Source organism: Pleurodeles waltl, chromosome 1_2 (genome assembly GCF_031143425.1).
Source record: "Pleurodeles waltl isolate 20211129_DDA chromosome 1_2, aPleWal1.hap1.20221129, whole genome shotgun sequence".
In the NCBI taxonomy this organism is placed as follows: Eukaryota; Metazoa; Chordata; class Amphibia; order Caudata; family Salamandridae; genus Pleurodeles; species Pleurodeles waltl.
In genome coordinates, this window is record NC_090437.1 from 1,022,658,036 (window position 1) to 1,022,682,795 (window position 24,760).

The window sequence follows — 24,760 nt, forward strand, 5'->3', positions numbered from 1 at the left end:
GAGGAGGGACTTACATATATTGCATGCAGTGTTTAGAGGACATGGCACACAGGCTGGTTGCCATTTAATGTTTTCACTTTTGTCAGCACTAAGACATGCAGCCTGCAATGGCAGCTAGTCGTGTGCTTGCTGAGCGGTCCCTTAAGGTAGAACAATTTGTGCTGCGGCCACTAGGGACCCTCCTTAGTACCCCAGGCCCTAGGTAGCAGTAGTTTTGGGGGAAAGAGATTTAGCACCAGGGTCCTCCTTAGCAGGAATCTAGAACACATTCGGTCAAAATTATGCCGGAAACCAGGCAAAAAGTTGGGGAGGTGGGAGTTGACCGTGTCAAGAGACACTTTCCTACACAGATGCATCAATCCTGGTATGGGGTGGGCATCTGGGAGAGGTGGAGATCAGAAGACCCTGGTCTGTGGTGGAATCCGGACTCCACGTTCATCTGCTGGTGCTGTGGGAGATCTGACTAGCATTGAAAGCCTTTCTGCCCTCCAAGAGGGGAAGGCTAGCGCATGTGTTCATGGACACCACCACCATATGGTACTGGAACAGCCAGTGAGGTGGGGTTGTGGACCGTTTGTCAAGAGACTTTTTGTGTCTGAACATTGCTGGAAAGCCAGGGCATTTCCCTAATGGTTCAACATCTGACGGGGTCTCTCGCTGCCAGATCAGACTAACTCAGTCTCAGATGCCAAGCAGATCATGAATGGCGCCTCCATCCGGAGGTAGAGCAAGGTGTTTCAGCAGTGGGGAGAGCATTGGTTAGGTCTAATCGCCTCCTCTGAGAACATGAGCAGTTTTGCGCACTGGAATTTCCAAGGTGGCTCTCACTCAGATGTTTTTTGTTTCGAGTGGAACTCTGGCATACTGTACGCCTTTCCGTTCATACCACTTCTGCACAGAGTTATCTGATAGAGACAACTAGATGCGATTGCTTAATCTTAGAATTCTTCCCCAGGCGTCAGACTGGATCCAGAAGTTTTTCCACAGCAGTACCTCTGCGCATCAGTAGGGGGGCGTCGAGCAACTCTGCAGCGACGTTGTCCCCGGACATGTCAGCAGAGTCCATATATTCCCTCCTCAGTCATGCTGACGTCAGTTTCTTCTTTTCCGCGCGGCAACGCGGATCCGGTGTATCGAGTACCTCTGTCCTTTTGGCCTTTTTCAACTTGATTTTCGGGTATTTTTGTGAGATATTTTAATAGCTGATTAGTGTATATGCCTTCTGGGTTTAAACCCAGTGGATCGTGTTCCTGGCAGATGTCGGTCATGGATCCCCATTCCGTCTGTTGTGTCTGAGTTCTCATCACGACGCTGACGACTGCAACGCCTGCCATCGTTTGAAAATGAAGTCTTTGAGGGAGTGTCGCACGAAGCTCCTCGTGGGCGAGAGGACAAGTCCTCCTCTCGCCGGCATCAGAGTCAGTCTTTTTCTTCCTGGTCCCAGAAACGCTCAAGGAGTCATTCTCACATGGTTCCATCAACCTTGAGTGCTCCTTTTGGCGTGTCCAGGTAAGTCGTCCCGGACGCCATCACGCCCTATGGGATCACTGCCCCCGTGTTCTCCTCCTGTGAAGTCTACTACTGAGTCGACCCATTCCCTTCTGCCGTATCCCAGCACCGGGGCGACTATAGACCAAATGCAACGTTATTGTGCCTCTCTGCTTTCCATCTTTGGTTCTTCCCCCTGCCTCTGGAGCGCCATCAGGCCCTATGGAGGTGGTGAGTGCTTTGACGGGGTCTTCCCCAGTGGTTTTCACCACAGTGCCTGTTCACACTCGCGACTCCAACTCCGGGGTCGGCTTGGCGCTGGTGCACGGCTTTGTACCTCAGCCCCTCAGCGCTGTTGGGTCAGCTGACTCTGCTTGACACCCATATACTGATTTCCCCAGAGCCAGACGGCAACTCTTCAGAGGCGAGTTCTCCCTCTCGACGTCAGCCGACATCGACCCAGACGCCAGGAGCGCCGCCGTGTGATTTGGATGTGGTTCCTCTGCTGGATCCACTCTGTTCCTCCTACTCAGCCTCCTGCTCCCTTTACGGGGCCCCTTCTGGGTTCATCCTCTGATTGGGTACTTGATTTAGCCACGGCAAGTGACCCTAACTCCTCACCCGTGTCTAGCCTGTTCTCGTCCCCTGGATTGGCGACAGAAGTAAGCTCTGCCTTTGCAGATGTCTTGAGGCGGGTGGCTGATGTTTTGAATTTGCACCTTCCTGTGGTGCAATTATCTACTGATCGGTTGTTAACTTTTACTCTGGATCTTTCTTACACTGAATTCATTCTGCCTTTTTGCGAGGCTCTGTACGACATTCTTCTTGGTGTCTGGAAGTCAACCTGTCTCTGGTCCTTCAGTGGACCGTTATATTTCACACAGGCATCTGCACCGGAAAATCCCTTATGCCTTCATCACCACCCTACGCCTCGGGGGTTGTTGTCTAAACTGCTTTGGGCATCCTGGCTTTGGAGCACATTCCTCTAACTCCGCCGCACAGGGACTCTAGTCAGCTGGAGACTGCCGGCAGGCGTACTGTCACCTCTTCTAATGCCGCTCTTCGTTCCACCAAAACTTCCTGTGTGTTGGCCTGTTTTTCCCATACTCTCTGGGACTCCGTGGAACATTTGTTGCCACCACTTTCTGAAAATGTTCTCACTGCCCTGACGCCTTTGATCAGAGATAGTCAACAGGTTGCTTGACTTACAGTCCGCTCAGGTATGGATTCTGCTGATTCCATTGGTCTGGTCATGGCTACCTCTGTTGCCATTCGTCGCAGGACTTGGTTATCTGCTTCAAAATTTTCATCTCTGATGCAGGATGCTCTTCTTGATATGCCATTTGATGTCACATCTCTTTTTGGGGCACATGCAGATTCAGCCTTGCGCCGTTTTCGTGATTCCCATGTTGGGGGACTAATGTCTGTCCTCTTCTAATGCACTTACGCTGCTCTGTTGCAACTATATTTGTACTGCCAGGTTCCTCTGAGATGTGGGTCCTGTTACATACTCACCTGTTTCTGTTACATGTTACTGCATTTGTGCGGCTCTGTGACTTCTGAGTCCGTTCAGAGCCTCCTGTTCTTTCCAATATATTTTTTTTAATCTATTTTGGATATTGTTGCTTTTCCTTTGGTGGTGCTCTGCATGCTTTCAATGCTGCTGCTCCCATCAGCAATATTGTAGTTCCATGTCAGTCTGGTGCTTCTGCTGCCGTAGGCTCCTTTGTACGAGGATTTGATTCCAGAGCCTGTAACAGTATATTTCCTTATGCTTTCTATGTCAGTTCCAACTCTGTTTCATTTGCATTTGGTGGCTTCTCGCTGTGTTCAGTAGTTGCTCTACTTCTGATGCGGGCCGAGGGCCCACTTATCATTTGGCCATCCCTACTGGCGGATCCTTCCGCCTACTCTTGGTCTTTTCATGCCATGGTTTGTGGTTCTCTTTTTGTTGTGCTGCCTCTATTGCCTCGCCTTTAGTGTACCCTAGCCATCTTGCCTGTCATCTCTGTTGGTAGAGATTTGGTTGGACATTCGCTCTTTGAGATTTTGGTAGTAAGCTACTTTCCGCTTTAACCTTGTTTATCTTTTCTTGTGGGAATATGTTGTTGTACTCCTCCAGGAGCCATGTTTTGCCTACTTTTTATAGGCTCCCACCTCTGATGCAGCTTCCTATTGTTAGGTCTTCGAGGTGGGCTTCTTTTCCCATTTTACTAATGGATTCTACATTGTCCTTGTTTTCCCTGCTACAAGCTCATAGTGGTGCTGTTGCTGATTCCCCTCCCTGCCTTTTAGGGTGTTCTTGATCGCTTCTACCGTTAACTCTGTATTCCCATTTCTTCCAGCCCTGGCTCAATGATTGTGTCTCTTTGCGTAAATGGCACCGGCTCCCCCATACCATGGGTTCCCGGCTAGTGAATGCAAATATATTTTGTCAAGTTAAAAAAAAAAAAAAAAAAGATGAGTATTGTACTAATACTGTGCTTTCAACTAGTGGGTACTTTCCTCTCTTTCCATTTTCCTATGCCCACTCTTTTCGGGTCATTCCTGAGCTGTGCTCTCCCCATACTGTGTTCACAGGTTCTTTCTTCCCGTAGAATTATTGTGGTTTCCTTTCTCGTACTCCCACGCCTCTTGAAGCAATGCTGTTCCTTCTAGAGTATTCCTTGTTCTTGGGTTTTACTCCTGCGCCACACTCAACTGTTTCCTCCCTCTTCCACTGGGGATGGCGTGATGCTACTCCATCCCTGGCTTGTGCATGCTTTTCACAGCCTGCTTGGTGCCCTCTTGCCTTCCTTGTTAATTATGATGGCTTGGGGAGTGTGCTTTCTTTTGCTTCCTGTTGTCGGTCTGCCTTCCATTATTCTTTGTTGATCTGCTGGTGCAGGTCGTTTGATCCCCTTCTACGCATGCCTGCGGGGATTGTCCCTTCCCAGGTGTCTCTTGTCTACCTGTTCTTTGCTCATGAGTACTGATTTTGTCAGTTCCTTCCTGTCTGTTCCATTCTTCTGGCTCAAGGATGGTTCTGCGCTTTCCCTATATATCTGTTTTTTTACATAGACCCTCGCTTTTTTGTGGAATGGGTATTTTCGGACTATTGACTCTGTACATGTTTCCAATGTTATGTTCCTTTCCTGAGCTCGTCTTCCTTCGAGGTGCCATGATAGGTTGCTTATCAGTCATGCTTCTTTCAATATGTTCTGTGCTTTTCTACTGCACAGTTCAGTGGGTTCCTTTGTGTGCGGATACTTATTCTGCTTCCAGTTCCCATATCAGGCTTTCTTGTTTTTCCTGCCTGTTTTCTGAATCGGGGCTCCTTTGATCCACTTAATTTCTTTTATCATTCATTTCTTGCTCTAGATTCCCACAGGAACGTCAATTTATTTTGCCTTAGTTGTTCCAGTTCCGCTTCATAGTTCTCTCTTTGCTTCTATCTCACACCCTGCCTTGTGTTGTACATACACTTTGCAGTTTTAAGCAGGGCCGAGCTAGTCTTTTCCTCCTCTTTCTCCCATTGGGGCCTGGAGCTGTTTTCCCAGCTCCTTCTGAGCCAACCATTGCTAGTTTTCCTCTATTTTTCAGTTTTTTTCATTTGTTCTTTTCACCACTACCTGTATTCTGTCATGGCTTTTGTGTGTTGGTCACATATCGCCTCTGCTGGGGTGTTGTCTCATTCGGACTGTGAGATTGTGGTATAGCACGCTTACGCTTGTCCTTCTGCTTTGCCTCTTTTGTACGTCTCTATCACATGTTTTCTGGTTCTATCGCTGGCCGCATAGTCCTGTTACCCTTCATCATCTGGCTGGCTTTTTTCCTCAGTTTTCACTCCCTGATGGGTGTGGTCACTACCTAGTTTCCTGTGGATTCTTTCCCTTGCCAGACCTGACTTAGCATTTCCTTTGTGGAAATGCCAGTCATTTTTGCATTTGAGTAACTCGTGTTGTTCTGTCGACCTCTCGGTCTCGAGACTGGGTATTCTAATGTATGATGGAACAACTAATGCGAGAACAACGCATGCCTGAACAGCGCAGTCGGAACAGCAACTGTGTTGTTACCACAAATGCCTTTCACCATTCATGCCTTTACAGAGATTTTTTTGTTGTTAAAGCATGCCTAGTAAAGGCATGTGTAGGAACGGCATACGTGGTTCTAGCATGCCACCCACCCTAAGGCCCAAAAGTACACCACCATTTATACTGAAACTACCCTGACGCGCACCCCAAAAAACACTACCCCAACACCCCCACCCACCCTTAGCCTCAAAACCTTCCCCACCCGCCCCTAAAAACAAAACTACCTGACACCCCCCACCCACCCTGAGCCATAAAACCTTCCCCGACCCCCCGCCCAAAAAACTACTGATCCCTCAGCCCGCCCCAAAAAAACCAAACTACCCTGATCCCCCCCACCCCTAAAAACCAAACTACCCTGATCCCCCAGCCCACCTCTAAAAATAAAAGTACACCAATACCCGCCCTGAGCCATAAAACCTTCCCCTACCCCACCTTAAAAACAACTGACTCACCACCCTTAAGAACCGAACTACCCCGACCCTCCCATCCCTTAAAAAACAAAATACCTGAACCCCCCTTCCCCTAGAAACAAAACTACCCCGACCACCTCACCCCTAAAAACTACCCCCAACCCCACGTACGTGACCAAACTACCCTAATCCCCCCACTCTGCCCCTAAAAACAAAACTGCCTCAATCCCCCGCCGATGAAAACCAAACTACCCCGACCCTCAACCCCTGCCCCAAGCCCTTAATCCACCCCAACCCTAAAAACTACCCCCAACTCCACTTACCTGACCAAACTACCCTAATCCCCTCACTCTTTGCCTAAAAACGAAACTTCCTCAATCCCCTGCCCATGAAAACCAAACTACCCCGACCCTCAACCCCTGCCCCAAGCACTTAATCCTCCCCACCCCTAAAACTACCCCCAACCCTGTCCTAACCCCACTTACCCGATTAAACTACCTCCATACCCCGCCCCTAAAAAGCAATTACCCAGACCCCCCCACCCCAACCCTTAAAACTACCCCCAACCATACCGCCAAAAACCAAACTACCCCGACCACCGCCACCCCCCAGCCCCTTAATCCACCCCACATACCTGACCGCGCCCTCTCCCAATCCGCTCTGCTTTTTTCTGTGCCTTAACCACGCGTGTGCATTGTTCAGCACATGCGTGGTTAAGGCACAGAAAAAGGCAGTCATTGTTCCAGGATGTGCATTTACGCTTGCATTGTAGACGACTTTGTTGTTCCGGAGTCATGGTTCAGGACCTTTCCCTGGTTATTCCCCTGTGTTACTGGGTTGTTCTTTGCAACACTGGTGTAATCCGTTCACACCCCTCCTCCAGGGGATGGATTTCTTGGGTATCTGATTCTAAGAAGAGGAATCTGTGGCTTGTTGTCTATATCAGAGGAACAAGTTACTTACCTTCTGTAATGCCTTATCTGGTAGAGACATAGACTAGCTGCAGATTCCTTATCTACTCACTCGTCCTCTCGGCTTGCAAACTCTGTACTCTTCACTCTTGCATGGGATGGTTTTTGATGTTTTCTAGCTCTTGTAGGTCTCTTGACTTGTCTTTTTTTTTCTTTTTCTTTTTCTGGTTGGCATATACACTGTTACTCAGTTTTACTTTTTCACTGCCAGTTTCTCTGTAGCTCCGATTTGCTCTGCTGCTTCGTCACTGAAGAAACTGACGTCAGCATGTCGGAGGAGGTAATATATGGACTCTGCTGACGTCATGTCCGGGGACGACATTGCTGTGCAGTCGCTTGACGCCCTCTACCGAAGCGCAGAGGTACTGCTGAGGAAAGATTTCTGAATACAGTCTGATGCCTGGGGAAGAATTCTAAGATCAGCAATCTGCGGCTATTCTGTGTCTCTTCCAGATAAGGCATTACCAAAGGTGTAGGAAAATGCCACTATTCGCATTGTTACCCCCTAACGTTTTGCCTTTTGTTGATGCTAGTTATGATTGAAAGTGTGCTGGGATCCTGCTAACCAGGCCCCATCACCAGTGTTCTTTCCCTAAAACTGTACCTTTGTCACCACAATTGGCACAGCCCTGGCACACAGATAAATCCCTTGTAAATGGTATCCTTGTTACCAAGGGCCCTGTGGCCAGGGAAGGTCTCTAAGGGCTGCAATATATTAGGCCACCCTATGGACCCCTCACTCAGCATATGCACACTGCCTCACAGCTTGTGTGTGCTGGTGGGGAGAAAAAGACTGAGTTGACATAGCACTCCCTGCAGGGTGCCATGCCCACAACCCACTGTTTGTGGCATAGGTAAGTCACCCCTCTAGCAGACCTTACAGCCGTATGGCAGGGTGCACTATACCACAGGTGAGGGCATGGCTGCATGAGCACTATGCCCCTACATTGTCTAAGCCATTTCTTAGACATTGTAAGTGCAGAGTATCCATAAAGAGTATATGGTCTGGGAGTTTGTCAAACACGAACTCCACAGTTCCATAATAGCTACACTGAATACTGGGATGTTTGGTACCAAACTTTTCAGCGCAATAAATCCTCACTGATGCCAGTGTGGGATCTGTTGAGAAATGCACACAGAGGGCATCTAAGAGCTAGGCGGACCAGTTTCCGCCAGCCTGCCACATCCATACGAGTTTCTGGCCACATGGGGTGAGTGCCTTTGTGCACTCTGTGACCATGAACAAAGCCAGCACTGGGTGGAGGTGCTTCCCATCTTCCCCTGCAGGAACTGTAACACCTGGCGGTGAGCCTCAAAAGCTCAAGCATGGTGTTACAGCACCCCAGGTCACTCCAGCTGGTGGAGATGCTCCCCCTCCCCTGATACAGCCCCCACTGTTGGCGGCAACTCCGGAGGAGATAATGAGAAAAAACAAGGAGTAGTCACCCTCCAGCCAGGACAGCCCCTAAGGTGTCCTGAGGTGACCCCTGCCTTAGGAAATCCTCCATCTTGCTTTGGAGGATTCCCACAATAGGATTAGGGATGTTCCCCCCACCCCCCCTTCCCCACAGGGAAGAGGCACAAGGAGGGTGTAGCCACCCTCAGGTACAGTACCATTGGCTACTGCCCTCCAGCCCTAAACACACCCCTAAGTTGAGTATTTAGGGGCGACCCTGAACCCAGGAAGAAAGATTTCCTGACAACCTGAACCGGTATGCAGACTGCTTACCTGTAAGCCTCGCGGAGAAGACGGAGACAACCACTGACTTGGCCGCAGCCCTTCCGGCCTCTCTCCAGACTCAAAGAACCTGCAACAGCAACGCATCCAGGCGGACCAGGGACCTCTGCCAACTCAGAGGACTGCCCTGCAACCCAAAGGACCAAGAAACTCCAGTGGACAGCGGCTGTTTAATCTACAAAAAATAAGCCATCTTTAAAGGAACTCCAGCCTCACGCTGGAAGCGTGAGTCCCCAACACTGCACCCGGTGCCCCCTGCTCGTATCCAGAGAAACCAACACTGCAGCGAGGACCCCAGGCGACTCCCACGACGTGGACACCCTGAGACGACCTCCTTGCACCCCCACGGCGACGCCTGCAGAGAGAATCCAGAGGCTCCCCCTGACCGCGACTGCCCGGTAACAAAGAACCCGACGCCTGGAAGAAGCACTGCAGCCGCAGCCTCCAGGCCTGAGAGAAACCAACTACTGATGCAGGTGTGACGAGCAGGCGACCTTCATCGTTGCCCAGTCGGTGGCTGGCCCGAGAAGTGTCCCTGTGCCTTGCCTGCATCGCTAGAGTGACCCCCTGATCCCTCCATTGATTTCTATTCTAAACCTGACACCTAGTTTGCACACTGCACCCTGCTGCCCCTGTGCAGCAGAGGGTGTATTTTGTGTGTCTGTTTGGGACCCCCCCCCCCCTCTCCCAGTGCTCTACAAAACCCACCTGGTCTGCTCCCCGAGGACTCGGGTACTTACCTGATAGCAGACTTGAACCGGAACACCCCTAGTCTCCTTAGGTGCCTATGTTACTTGGGCCCCTCTTTGACCTCTGCACCTGACCGGCCCTGTGTTGCTGGCACTGGGTGTTTGGGGTTGACTTGAACCCCCAACGGTGGGCTGCCTATGCCCCTGAGACTGAACTTGTAAGTGCTTTTCTTACCTGCTAAACTAACTTGTACCTTCCTCCCCCAGGGATTATTGATTTTTGGTGTGTCCACTTTTAAAATAGCTTATTGCCATATTTGCAAAAACTGTGTACCTTACTGTTTGACTTCAAAGTTCCATACTTACCTATGCCAAGTACCTTACAATTTATGTATTTACTTGAATCCTGAATCTTGTGATTGTAAAATAAATTAAGAAAATAATATTTTTCTATTAAAAAAATTATTGGCCCAGAGTTAAATCTTTGAGTGTGTGTTCTCATTTATTGCCTGTGTGTACAACAAATGCTTAACACTACCCTCTGATAAGCCTACTTCTCTCCCACACTACCACAAACAGAGCATTCTACAGATGGTTTGGGCTCTTTGTCTGCAAGGGAGCATTGTAGGCCTGTGGCATAGGTAAGTCACCCCTCTAGCAGACCTTACAATCCTATGGCAGGGTGCACTATACCACAGGTGAGGGCATAGTTGCATGAGCGCTATGGCCCTACAGTGTCCAAGCAAAACCTTAGACATTGTAAGTGCAGGGTAGCCATAAAGAGTATATGGTCTGGAGTCTGTCAAATACGAACTCCACAGTTCCATAATGGCTATACTGAAATCTGGGAAGTTTGGTGTCAAACTTTTCAGGGCAATAAATGCATACTGATGCCAGTGTGGGATTTAACACAAAATGCACACAGAGGGCATCTTAGAGATGCCCCCTGCATACCAGTCTGACTCCTAGTGTTAGGCTGACCAGTTCTTGCCAGCCTGCCGCAACCAGGCGAGTTTCTGGCCACATTGGGTGAGTGCCTTTGTCACTCTGTGGCCAGGAACAAAGCCTGCACTAGGTGGAGGTGCTTCTCACCTCCCCGTGCGGGAACCATAACACCTGGCAGTGAGCCTCAAAGGCTCATGCCTATTGTTACAGTGCCCCAGGGCATCCCAGCTAGTGGAGATGCACGCCCCTCCGGACACAGCCCCCACTTTTGGCAGCAAGTCCGGAGGAGATAATGAAAAAAACAAGGAGGAGTCACCCACCAGTCAGGACAGCCCCTAAGGTACCCTGAGCTTAGGTGACCCCTGCCTTAGGAAATCCTCCACCTTGCTTTGGAGGATTACCCCCAATAAAATTAGGGATGTGCCCCCTACCCCACAGGGAGGAGGTACAAAGAGGGTGTAGTCACCCTCCAGGACAGTAGCCATTGGCTACTGCCCCCCCCCCCCCCAGACACCCCTAAATTGAGTTTTTAGGGGCAACCCTGAACCCAGGAAATCAGATTCCTGTAACCTACAACAAGGACTGCTGACCTGAAAGCCCCGCAGAGACGACGGAGATGACAACTGACTTGGCCCCAGCCCTACCGGCCTGTCTCCAGACTCAAAGAACCTGCACAGCGACGCATCCAGTGGTACCAGCGACCACCGAGGACTGACCTGCACCTAAAGGACCAAGAAACTTCTGAGGACAGCGGCTCAGTCTCAAACTGCAACAAAGAAACCATCTTTAAAGAGACTTCAGCCTCACTCCGGAAGCGTGAGTCTTCACACTCTGCACCAGACGCCCTGGCTCATGTCCAGAAGAACCAACACCACAGAGAGGACCCTCAGGCGACTCCAATGACGTGGACACCCTGAGTCGACCTCCCTGCACCCCCATGAGCGACGCCTGCAGAGAGAATCCAGAGGCTCCTCCTGACAGCGACTACCCGGTAACAACGGAACCCCACGCCTGGAAGATGCACTGCACCCACAGCCCCTAAGCCCGAGAGAAACCACCTACCAGTGCAGGAGTGACCAGCAGGCGGCCCTCATCCTAGCCCAGTCGTAGGTGGCCCGAGAAGCCCCCCTGTGCCCTTCCTGCATCACCAGAGTGACCCCTGGGTCCCTCCATTGTTTCCTATATACAACCCGACACCTACTTTGCACATTGCACCCCGCCGCCCCTGTACCGCTGAGGGTTTATTTTGTGCGCCTATTTGGGGACCACCCTCCAACCCCCCCCCCCCCCCCCCCCCCCCCCCACTCCTCCCAGTACTCTACAAAACCCCCCTGGCCTGCTCCCAGAGGACGCAGGTACTTACCTGCTAGCGGACTGAAACCGGAGCACCCCTGTTCTCCATAGGTGCCTATGCTATTTGGGCCCTACTTTGACCTCTGCATCTGACCGGCCTTGTGTTACTGGTGCTGGGTGTTTGGGGTTGACTTGAATCCCCAATGGTGCGCTGCCTATGCCCAGGAGACTGAACTTCTAAGTGCTTTTCTTCCCTGAGAAACTAATACTTACCTCCCGCAGGAACAGTTTTTTTTTGCAGTGTCTATTTTTAAAATAGCTTATTGCCATTTTTGCCAAAACTGTGTAAATTACTGTTTTAATTCAAAGTTCCATACTTACATGTGTGGAGTACCTTACAATACATGTACTTACCTAAAGTCTTTATCTTGTGGTTCTAAAATAAATTAAGAAACTAATATTTTTCTATTCAAAACCTATTGGCCTGGAGTTAAGTCTTTGAGTGTGTGTTCCTCATTTATTGCCTGTGTGTGAACAACAAATGCTTAACACTACCCTCTGATAAGCCTACTGATCGACTACACTACCATAAAATAATGCATAAGTATTATCAAATGTTGCCACTATCAACTTCTAAGGGGCACCCTTGGACCCTGTGCACACTGTCTCTCACTTTCAGATAGTATATACAGAGTCAACTTCCTACAACCGAGTTTCAGCATAACCAAAGACTCTAAAAAGGCATTTAGGTTCTTCATTTTCCAAAGAAGACGCAAGGTGTTTTGTGTAGGGTGCAGACAAGCAGGTGCTTTGAAAGAACTAGATCGAGGGAGCCAACATAGTCAGAAGATTGTGATCGCCACAATTCATACTTAGGATGTCTCACGATATCAAATTATACAAATGGCTCCTAGAAAAAATATATAATCAATGAGTGTTGCACATCGCCTGCAAAAGGATGAGATAAAGGGATCAAATGGATCCAGCCTTTTGTGGATATTAGCAATAAAGGATATAGCAAGATGTATCAGGGAACAATTATCAACCAAATTTCAACTCAGTGGAAACCTAAAATAGTCACTGAAATGCTCAGTATATTGCATACAGTAATTCTTTATTCCTTCATTCACTATAGGGAAATGATCATAGTTTTGCTTAGTCAGTGGGTTTTCTTGGTTCATACAAAAACATCAAATGTAAAACAATATGTACATGACTAAGAATTATAAGAAAATATATAGCCTTTCCCTAATACTAATCAATAATGCAAGTACTATCTGCTTATATGTCATTCCATTTTGGGAGGTAGATGTTGGGGCCTCTGTTTATCAATGAATGGGTCCATCAGAAGAATCTTGGTCTTTCACATAATCTGACTCCTGAAAGATATTGGTGTTGATGCGTTTTGCCCCTACCTCCTTTGGGCATCAGCAGGACTTAAAGGAAAGGTGTAATAACCAGGGTCAAAGGTCAGAAGTGGATTGGGTTGGATAGTTGGTGCATCATTTTTTCTTGACTGTATCTAATTCTGTCCCATGATATGATACCACCTCCTTTATCAGCAGGTTAGTAGACTGAGTTGTTACTTCCAAGTTTTTTTTTTTTTTTTTAATAGCTTGGACCTCCATGTTGCTTGTATGCACTTCCATAAGGAGCACTTTGACTTGCTTTTTTTTTTTGGGCTGCGCACAATAATGGTGTCGCCTGATGGTCACTCCTGCACTGGAGTTCGGTTCCTTCTGGTCCTGGGGGCTGTGGGTGCAGTGCTTGGTCCAGGCATCAGGTTCTTTGTTCAGGCAGTCGCGGTTAGGGGGAGCCTCTGGATCCACTGCATGCATTGCTGTGGGGGTCCGGGGGGGGGGGGGGGTTGTCTCAGGTTTCTCACGAGGTCGCAGTCACCTGGGAGTCCTCCCAGCAGTGTTGGTTCTCTGGAGCGCGAGCTGGGGGCATCTGGTGCAGCGTATGAAGTCTCATGCTTCCGGCAGGAAGAGTGAAGGCTTTGAAAGTTGCAATGTTGTTGCTGTTTTTGAACAGTGCCGCTGTTCTTGGAAGTTTCTTGGTCCTTTGGTTCGACTCCGGGTGTCCGCATCATTGGAGTCACCTGGGAGTCCTCTCTGAAGTGTTTGTTGTCCTGAACTCAAGCCGTGGGCGTTGGGTGCAGAGTGTGAAGACTCACTCTTCTGGCGGGAAGTGAGTCTCTTTAAAGTTGCTTCTTTGTTGCAATTTTGTTGCTGTTTCTGAACAGAGCTGCTGTTCTCGGGAGATTCTTGGTCCTTTAGGTGCAGGTCAGTCCTCAGAGGTCGCTGGTCCCTGTCTGATGTGTCACTGTGCATGTTCTTTGAGTCTGGAGACAGGCTGGTAGGGCGGGAGCCAAGTCAGTTGTCGTCTCCGTCGTCTGTGCAGGGCTTTCAGGTCAGCAGTCCTTCTTCTTTGTGTAGGTTGAGGAATCTGATTTCCTGGGTTCTGGGTCACCCCTAAATAATAGATTTAGGGGTGTGTTTAGGTGTGGGGGTCAGTAGCCAATGGCTATTTTCATGGAGGGTGGCTACAGGGGAGGGGGGCACATCCCTAATCCTATTGGGGAATCCTCCAAAACCAAGATGGAGGGTCACCTCACCTCAGGGCACCCTTGGGGCTGTCCTGACGGGTGGGAGACTCCTCCTTGTTTTTCTAATCATCTCCTCCAGCCTTGCCGCCAAAAGTATGGGTAGTGGCCGGAGAGTCGGGCATCTCCACTAGTTGGGATGCCCTGGGGTGCCGTAACAAAAGGCATGAGCCTTTAAGGCTCACCGCCAGGTGTTACAGTTCCTGCACGGGGGGTGAGATGCACCTCCACCCAGTACAGGCTTTGTTCCTGGCCACAGAGTGACAAAAGCACACTCCCCATGTGGCCAGAAACTCGTCTGGTTGTGGCAGGCTGGCAGAAACTGGTCAGCCTAGCACTAAGAGTCGGACTGTTATTCAGGGGGCATCTCCGAGATGCCCTCTGTGTGCATTTTACAATAAATTCCACACTGGCATCAGTGTGCATTTATTGTGCTTCAGTGTAGCCATTATGGAACTGTGGAGTTCGTGTTTGACAAACTCCCAGACCATATACTCTTTATGGCTACCCTGCACTTACACTGTCTAAGGTTTTGCTTAGACACTGTAGGGGCATAGTGCTCATGCACATATGCCCTCACCTGTGGTATAGTGCATCCTGCTAGAGGGGTGACCTACCTATGCAACAGGCAGTGCGAGGTTGGCATGGCACTCTGAGGTGAGTGACATGTCGACTTAGTAACTTTCTCCCCACCAGCACACACAAGCTGTGAGGCAGTGTGCATGTGCTGAGTGAGGGGTCCCCTGGGTGGCATAATACATGCTGTAGCCCTTAGAGACCTTCCCTGGCCACAGTGCCCTTGGTAGCAGGGGTACCGTTTACAAGGGACTTATCTGTGTGCCAGGGCTGTACCAATTGTGGAGACAAAGGTACATTTTAGGGAAAGGCTAAAGAGTAGGGGGTAACCATGCCATGAGAGGCATTTTCCTACATCGGTCATTTTGAAATGTGTTTATCTACAACAGTAGAGGTTCTTTGCATATTGTCTGCTAATGAGGATTTACTCCACTCTAAAGAACAAGGAGGAGAAGCCCTGAGTGACATATTATGCTTGACTGCCAAACTGGCCACAGATTGTGGTACTCTCTTCTGCTCTGCTTTTCCCTGTGCCTCTGCTTTGTCAAGGCAGACTTCCTCTAGCAATGGAAGGAGCAGGTTCTTCACCCAGTACTTCATCCTGTCATGCCAGAATGACGCAATTCAAGTTTGATCTGCCTGTAGAGGTGGACACGTCATTTTCTTTGCCAGTTGCCCTTGTACTAAATCTATTTCTACTGGGTGTTGATGGAATTTTCATCTCAACACCCCCTCAAGCCTGATGTGTTGCATTTTGCACCTTTTTTGGACTAACCATGTTTTGCTGTGGGCCCAATCAGTGCACATTGTAGGCCCTTTTACTTTTCTTTGTTTACCAGGTGGTCTGTTCATGTTTTTTCTGAAGGGGCTGGCCCAATTGTTTTCCCTTACTCCCCTTGTTATGCCTCTGTGGAACATTAATCATTTAAATGTGGTAGGCGAGTCGTTCACATGAACCATATTACCTTAGTAGTGCAGTGGATGTGAGCAGTTCATCCACTTCAGTGCTAAGGAAAGTCCTTCTGATGTGGCACTGTAAAGATAGTTTTGAATAAATAATGTTGTGATGTAACAGCCTGTAGAAGAGATTTAAATATTTAAATGTATATTATTAAAATATTTAAAATACGTTTTTGTTTAATTGATCTGTCATATAGTGATGTGGTGATGATAGAAATTGAGAAAAAGACATAGCTAGCTTATCTGTCCGTTCTGCATTTAAAAATATTAATTCCTTTTCTCTTCAGCCAAAACCTGCTGGAGTGCTTGGAACTGTAAACAAACCCTTATCAGCAACTGGAAGAAGGCCTTATACTAAATCTGTTGTATCTGACACTTCAAATACCATTTGTCTAACCCTGGAAGCAGTCTCTCCAATGGAGAACAGATCAAGGTGTGTATTAAACAGATTGTTACTAAAACACAAAAAATATATATATATTTTGTAATATTGTATCGTAAAAAAGAAACATGCTGAGTGTCATGTTCAACAGCAGTCTGATGCAAAATAAAACCAGCCTAATGAACATTTTTGTGGAAAGTAAACTTGCTGTCCTGAGCATGTAGTGGCAAGTCTGAAATATTACTTGTTAAAAAGGCCCCTACAGTGTCTAAGCCAAACCGTAGGCATTGTAAGTGCAGGGTAGCCATAAAGAGTATATGGTCTGGGAGTCTGTCAAATACGAACTCCACAGTTTCATAATGGCTACACTGATATCTGGGAAGTTTGGTATCAAACTTCTCAGCTCAATAAATGCACAAGGATTCCAGTGTGGTATTTATTGCTAAATGCATACAAAGGGCATCTTAGAGATGCCCCCTGCATGCCATTCCGAATCCTAGTGTTAGGCTGACCAGTGCCTGCCACAACCAGACGAGTTTCTGGCCACATGGGTTGAGTGCCTTTGTCATTCTGTGGCCAGGAACAAAGCGTGCGCTGGGTGGAGGTGCTTCTCACCTCCCCCTGCAGGAACTGTAACACCTGGCGGTGAGCCTCAAAGGCTCCTGTCTGTTGTTACAGCGCTCCAGTGGATCCCAGCTAGTGGAGATGCCCGCCCCTCCGGACACAGCCCCCACTTTTGGCGGCAAGTCCAGAGGAGATAATGAGGAAAACAAGGAGGAGTCACCTACCAGTCATGACAGACCCTAGGGTGCCCTGAGCTGAGGTGACCCCTGCCTTTAGAAATCCTCCATCTTGGTTTTGGAGGATTCCCCCAATAAGGATAGGGATGTGCCCCCTTCCCGTCAGGGAGGAGGCACAAGGAGCGTGTAGCCACCCTCCAGGACAGTAGCCATTGGCTACTGCCCCCCAGACCTAAACACACCTCTAAATCCAGTATTTAGGGGTGACCCTGAACCCAAGAAATCAGATTCCTGCAACCTGAAGAAAGGACGACTGCTGACCTGAAAGCCCCGCAGAGACGACAGACACACCAACTGATTTGGCTCCAGCTCTACCGGCCTGTCTCAAGACTCAAAGAACCTGCACAGCGACGCATCCAACGAGACCAGCGACCTCTGAGGACTCAGAGGACTGCCCTACACCTAAAGGACCAAGAAACTCCAGAGAACAGCGGCACTGTTCAGAAACTGCAACAACTTTGCAACTTGAAAGCAACTTTTAAAGAGACTCCACTTCCTGCCAGAAGCGTGGGACTTCACACTCTGCACCCGACACCTCCGACTCGAGTTTGGGCAAACGAACACCGCAGAGCAGACTCCCAGGCGACTCTAACGACGTGGACACCCTGAGACGACCCCCATAGCGATGCCTGCAGAGAGGTTCCAGAGGCTCCCCCTGACTGACAGCCTGGTAACAAAGGAACCCGATGTCTGGACCAAGCACTGCACCTGCAGCCCCCAGGACCGAGAGGAACCACCTACCCAGTGCATGAGTGACCCCCAGGCGACCCTCTGCCTAGCCCATTGAAACCAATACAAAACCTGACGCCTGCTTTGTACACTGCACCCCGCCGCCCCTGTGCCACTGAGGGTGCGTTTTGTGTGCCCACTTGTGTCCTCTCTTCCAGCAATCCCCCCCCCCCCAACACCACCTTTCAGTGCTCTACAAAACCCCCCTGGTCTTCACCCCCGAGGACGCGGGTACTTACCTGCTGGCAGACTGGAACCGGAACACCCCTGTTCTCCATAGGCGCCTGTGTGTCTTGGGCACCTCTTTGACCTCTGCACCTGACCGGCCCTGTGTTGCTGGTGTGGTAACTTTGGGGTTGCCTTGAACCCCCAACGGTGGGCTGCCTATACCCAGGAACTGAGACTTGTAAGTTTCTTACTTACCTCACAATCTAACCACTACTTACCTCCCCCAGGAACTGTTGTTTCTATTTTTAAAATAGCTTATTGGCATTTTAACAAAAACTGTATAGGTTATTGCTCTAATTCAAATTTCCTAACTTACCTGTGTGGAATACCTTGCATTTTATGTACTTACTTCAAATCTTGAACTTGGGGTTCTAAAAATAAAGAATGTATATTTTTCTATATAAAAACTAATTGGCCTGAAATAAGTCTTTACGTGTGTGTTCAACATTTATTGCCTGTGTGTGTGTACAACAAATACTTAACACTACCCTCTGATCAGCGTACTGCTCGACCACACTACCATAAAATAGAGCATTAGAATTATCTATTTTTGACACTATCTTACCTCTAAGGGGAACCCTTGGACTCTGTGCACACTGTCTCTTACTTTGAGATAGTATATACAGAGCCAACTTCTACATTGGTGGATCAGCAGTGGGGTCTAAGACTTTGCATTTGCTGGACTACTCCACCAATACCTGATCACACTACTAAATTCCAAAAATTGTCATTAGAAACTGATTTTTGAAATTTGAGCTATTTTTCTAAATTTTTAAAAGTCCTGCTAGGGCCTTGTGTAAGTCCCTGTTAGCATTTCTTTAGAGTTAAAAAGTTTGTAAAAATGTAAGTTCTAGAAATAGTTTTTAGATTCTTAAAAAGTTGTCCCAACTTCTAGAGAAATAATGTCTAGCACAGATGAGATGGTGGTGGAACTCAACCTCACCCCATACCTGCATCTAGGGATGTCAGAGCTAAGGACTCTCTGTAAGCTAAAAAAAATATAAAAACTGGGTCCAACCCTACCAAAGTTAAGCTCCAGGAGCTTTTGGCAGAGTTTGCAGAGGACCACCTCTGAGGATAATCCTACTGAGGGGGAAGCTAGTGACCAGGAGGATGATTCCCTCCCTCCTGTCCTAGTTAGGGAGAATAGGGTCCCTCAAACCCTGACTCCACAAGTGATAGCCAGAGATACTAGTTCTTCCACAGGGGGACCAGTAACTGGAAGCATTGAGAGGTAAGTTAAGAACTTTGAATTAGAGCAATAACATATACAGTTTTTGTTAAAATGGCAATAAGCTATTTTAAAAGTGGACACAGTGCAAAAATCAACAGTTCCTGGGGGAGATAAGTAATGGTTAGATTGTGAGGTAAGTAAGACACAAGTCTCAGTTCCTGGGCATAAGCAGCCCACCGTTGGGGGTTCCAGGCAACCCCAAAGTTACCACACCAGCAGCCCAGGGCTAGTCTGGTGCAGAGGTCAAAGAGGTGCCCAAAACACATAGGCGCCTATGGAGAACAGGGGTGCTTTAGATAGGTTTCAATGGAGGGACCCGGGGGTCACTCTAGCGTTGCAGGAAGGCACAGGGGGACAGCCACCACCTGGGCTAGGCAGAGGGTCGCCTGGGGGTCACTCCTGCACTGAGGTTCTGTTCCTTCAGGTCCTGGGGGCTGGGGGTGCAGTGCTTGGTCCAAGCGTCGGGTCCCTTGTTACAGGCAGTTGCGGTCAGGGGGAGCCTCTGGATTCTCTCTGCAGGTGTCACTGTGGGGAGCCAGGGGGGCCATCTCGGGCTACTCATGGGGTCGCAGTCGCCAGGGAGTACTCCGTGTAGTGTTGGCTCTCTGGATCTCGAGTCGGGCCGTCGGGTGCAGTGTGTGAAGTCTCACGCTTCCGGCAGGAAGAGTGAGTTCTTTGAAAGTTGCTTCTTTGCTGCAAAGATGTTGCTGCTGTTGAGCAGAGCCGCTGCTCATGGGAGTTTCTTGGTCCTTGGGGGTCATGGCAGTCCTCTGAGGCTTCAGAGGTCGCTGGTCCCTGTTGGATGCGTCGCTGGTTGCAGGTTTTCGACTCAGGAGACAGGCCGATAGGGCTGGGGCCAAAGCAATTGTCATCTGTCATCTCTGCAGCCTTGTAAGTCAGCAGTCCTTTTTTGTAGTTCTGGTTGCAGGAATCTGATTTCCTGGGTTCTGGGGTGCCCCTAAATACTAAATTGAGGGGGGTGTTTAAGTCTGGGAGGGCTGTAGCCAATGGCTACTGTCCTGGAGGGTGGCTACACCCTCTTTGTGCCTCCTCCCTGTGGGGAGGGGAGCACATCCCTAATCCACTTGGGGGAATCCTCCAAACCTAAGATGGAGGATTTCTAAAGGCAGGGGTCACCTCAGCTCAGGGCACCTTAGGGGCTGTCCTGACTGGTGGGTGACTCCTCCTTGTTTTTCTAATTATCTCCTCCAGCCTTACTGCCAAAAGTGGGGGCAGTGGGTGGAGGGGCGGGCATCTCCACTAGCTGGGATGCCCTGGGGCGCTGTAACAAAGGGGGTGAGCGTTTGAGGCGCACCGCCAGGTATTACAGTTCCTGCAGGGGGAGGTGTGAAGCTTTGTTCCTGGCCACAGAGTGACAAAAGCACTCTCCCCATGTAACCAGCAACTCGTCTGGTTGTGGCAGGCTGGCAGAAACTGGTCAGCCCCACACTAGAAGTCTGATTGGTATTCAGGGGGCATCTCTAAGATACCCTCTGGGTGCATGTTACAATAAATTGCACACTGGCATCAATGTGCATTTGTTGTGCTGAGAAGTTTGATACCATCATGGGTAAACAGGTGTGTCTGACCAGGGTTTAGGGAAAAGAGCTCAGCAAACTGCTGGAGGACTTGCCTGCAGTCAGCCTGCTGTTGGCCAGAGAGTGTGTCTGAATAGATCACTCCATCTACTGTGCCATCCTTAGGGTCAGTGGAGAGGAGATCAGGGAGAGGTTCACTCTCTGCTTCCTGGTCCTCATCTGTAATCATTAACATGCTTATATCTGCCCTATCATGGAAGAGTTTGAGGCGATTAACATGGAACACCCTCTTGGGGTTCCTGCTAGTGCCTAGGTCCACCAGGTATGTGAACTGACTCTTCTTCTCTAGCACTGGGTAAGGGCCACCCAATTTGTCCTGAAGTGCCCTGGGAGCCACGGGCTCCAGAACCCGGACTTTCTGCCCTGGCTGAAACTCAACCATAGCAGCCTTTTGGTCATACCACATCTTCTGGAGTTGTTGGCTGACTTCAAGGTTTTTGCTTGCCTTTTCCATGTACTCTGCCATCCTTGAAGGTAGGCCTGGTACATAGTCCACCACATCTTGTTTAAGCTCATGGAAAGGTCTCTCCCAGCCTTCTTTTAAAAGAGCTAGTGGTCCCCTAACAGGATGGCCAAACACAAGTTCAAAGGGGGAAAACCCTACTCCCTTCAGAGGCACCTCTCTGTAGGGGAAAAGCAGGCAAGGCAAGAGGACATCCCATCTCATTTTGAGTTGTTTTGGGAGCCCCATGATCATGCCCTTCAATGTCTTGTTAAATCTCTCCAGAAGACCATTGGTCTGTGGATAGTACGGTGTGGTGAATTTGTAAGTCAGTTGGTACCTATGTCAGAAACCACCTCCTTAGGAAATCCCACTCTGGTAAAAATACCAATGAGTGTTTTGGCTACTGCAGGGGCAGTAGTGGACCTAAGGGGAATTGCTTCAGGGTACCTAGTAGCATGATCCACGACTACTAGGATATATTGATTCCCTGATGCTGTGGGAGGTTCAAGTGGATCACTATATCCACTCCCACTCTTTCACTGGGGACCCCCACCACTGGAAGTGGAATGAGGGGGGGTTTTGGATGGCCACTTGTCTTACCACTGGCTTGACAGGTGACACAGGAGGTGCAAAACTCCTTCACCTTCTGGGACATATTGGGCCAATAGAAATGGTTGACTAACCTCTCCCATGTCTTGGTTTGTCCCAAATGCCCAGCAAGGGCAATGTCATGGGCTAAGGTCAGAATGAACTCCCTAAACTCCTGAGGCACTACCACTCTCCTAGTGGTGCCAGGTTTGGGATCTCTTGCCTCAGTGTAAAGGAGTCCATCTTCCCAATAGACCCCGTGTGTTCCACTGATATTTGCTTTTTCCTGCTCAGCTGCTTGCTGTCTTAGGCCTTCAAGAGAGGGATAAGTTTCTTGTGCCTTACACAGCTGTTCCCTTGAGGGTCCCCCTGGGCCCAAAAAGCTCAACCTGATAAGGTTCCAGCTCCATGGACTCAGTTCCTTCAGAGGATAGAACTTCTTCCTGGGAAGAGAGGTTCTGTTTCTTCTGCTGTGTTGAAGCTGGTTCCCCAGTGTTCTTTCCTCTTCTCTTGGAAGGTTGGGCCATTATTCCAGACTCCAACACTTCTTTTTCACCCTGAGCCCTGCACTGTGCCCTTGTCTTGACACACACCAGTTCAGGGATACCCAGCATGGCTGCATGGGTTCTACCTCAGCCCATGCTGAGGACTGCAGATCATTTCCAAGGAGACATTCAACTGGTATAGCAGAAGAGACTACCACCTGTGTCAGGCCAGTGACCCCTCCCCATTCTAGAGTTACCATTGCCATGGGATGGACTTTAGTCTGACTGTCAGCATTGCTGACAGGATATGTCTGTCCAGCCAGGTATGGTCCTGGAGAAACCAGTTTGTCTGTCACCATAGTGACCCTGTGTAGGAAGTTGGCTCTGTATGCGCTATTTCATAGTAAGGAATAGTATGCACAGAGTCCAAGGGTTCCCCTTAGAGGTAAGATAGTGGCAAAAAGAGATAATACTAATGCTCTATTTTGTGGTAGTGTTGTCGAGCAGTAGGCTTATCAATGGAGTAGTGTTAAGCATTTGTTGTACATACACACAGGCAATAAATGAGGAACACACACTCAGACAATTCCAGGCCAATAGGTTTTTGTATAGAAAAATATATGTTCGATGGCATCTGTCGCTGTAGATACGCATGTTTTGCATAGCTCGCCATCTGGTGTTGGGCCGGAGTGTTACAAGTTGTTTTTCTTCGAAGAAGTCTTTCGAGTCACAGGACCGAGTGACTCCTCCTTTTGTCTCCATTGCGCATGGGCGTCGACTCCATCTTCGATTGGTTTTTTTCCGCCATCGGGTTCGGACGTGTTCCTGTCGCTCCGAGTTTCGGAACGGAAAGATAGCTAATTTCGGAAGATTTTCGTCGGTATTGTTGCGTTCGGGATCGGCGTAGTTAGATTCAACACCGCGTCGAAAGATCGAAGAGCTCCGGTGCCCTTCGGGGTAGTTTTTCGATCCCCTGTCGGGGCCTGGTCGGCCCGACCGCGTGCAGAAGAACGCCGATGGAACGGACCCCGTTCCGCTTCTGTCCCAAATGCCACAATAAATACCCCTATACAGACCAGCACTTGGTCTGTAACCTGTGCCTGTCACCTGAGCACAGTGAAGACACCTGCGAGGCCTGTCGTGCGTTCCGGTCCCGAAAAACACTCCGAGACCGTCGAGCCAGAAGACTTCAGATGGCGTCCGCGCCGACAGCCCACCGAGAGTTCGAGGAACAAGAAGAGGAAGGAACCTTTTCGATCCACGAATCGGACTCCGAAGGATTCGACGATACACAAACCGTGAGTAAGACGTCGAAAACCACTCAGAAGAAGATTTACAAGTCCCAGGGGACGCCACTGCCACCAGGCCATGGCTCGACCCATAAATTCGGTGACCGACCGTCGGCACCGAAAAAGGCCCAAACAGTGCCGAGATCGTCCGACTCCGGTCGAGACACCGGCACGCAGCCTTCTCGGGACCGAGAAAGTGCTGGAGACAAGCATCGACACCGAGATACCGGTGTAGACACGGCTCGACGCCGAGACAGCGGCACTGACGAAGATCGACGCCGAGAGGTTTCGGCCCCGAAAAAGAAAAAAGTCACCTCGGAGCCGAAAAAAGATGCAGACAGGGTTTCGGTGCCAAAACAAACTGCAACCGACCCAGTTTCAGGCTCTTATACAGAAGAGCAATCGCTAACCTCCCAAATGCGAAAGCATAGGTTTGAGGAAGAGCTACAATCAACTGATGTAGACCATACGCAAAAGCGTATTTTCATACAGGAGGGGACAGGAAAAATAAGCACCCTTCCCCCTATTAGAAGAAAGAGAAGATTGGAGTTCCAAACTGAACAAACACCACAAACAAAGGTGGTGAAAAAGGTTACTCCACAACCCTCTCCTCCACCTGTAATTAACGTCTCACCAGCACAAACTCCATCACATTCCCCAGCTCACACCACCATGAGCCAGGGTGACCAAGATCAGGACGCATGGGACTTATACGACGCCACAGTGTCAGATAACAGCCCGGAGGCATACCCTACGAAGCCATCTCCACCAGAGGACAGCACTGCGTATTCTCAAGTGGTGGCTAGAGCAGCACAATTTCACAATGTAAGCCTCCACTCAGAACAGGTCGAGGATGACTTTTTATTCAACACCCTCTCCTCCACCCACAGCTCCTACCAAAGCCTGCCTATGCTCCCTGGTATGCTCCGGCACGCAAAAGAAATCTTTAAGGAGCCGGTCAAAAGTAGGGCAATCACACCAAGAGTGGAAAAAAAGTATAAGGCGCCTCCTACAGACCCGGTTTTCATCACTACACAGCTGCCACCAGACTCTGTCGTTGTAGGAGCAGCTAGGAAAAGGGCCAACTCCCACACATCTGGAGATGCACCACCCCCAGATAAAGAAAGCCGCAAGTTCCATGCAGCTGGTAAGAGAGTCGCAGCACAAGCTGCAAACCAGTGGCGCATCGCTAACTCTCAGGCACTACTTGCGCGCTATGACAGAGCCCATTGGG

The 24,760-nt window shown here is 49.3% G+C and overlaps 1 protein-coding gene across 1 annotated transcript in view; it reads left to right on the forward strand.

Annotated features, from left to right (window-relative positions):
- The window catches only part of PDS5A (PDS5 cohesin associated factor A), an 831,005-nt gene that overhangs the window by 685,360 nt on the left and 120,885 nt on the right, over positions 1–24,760 (forward strand). The window contains exon 30 of the mRNA XM_069202018.1: positions 16,036–16,181. Within this exon, the coding sequence (XP_069058119.1) occupies positions 16,036–16,181 (146 nt within the window). The remainder of the gene's footprint in view (positions 1–16,035; positions 16,182–24,760) is intronic.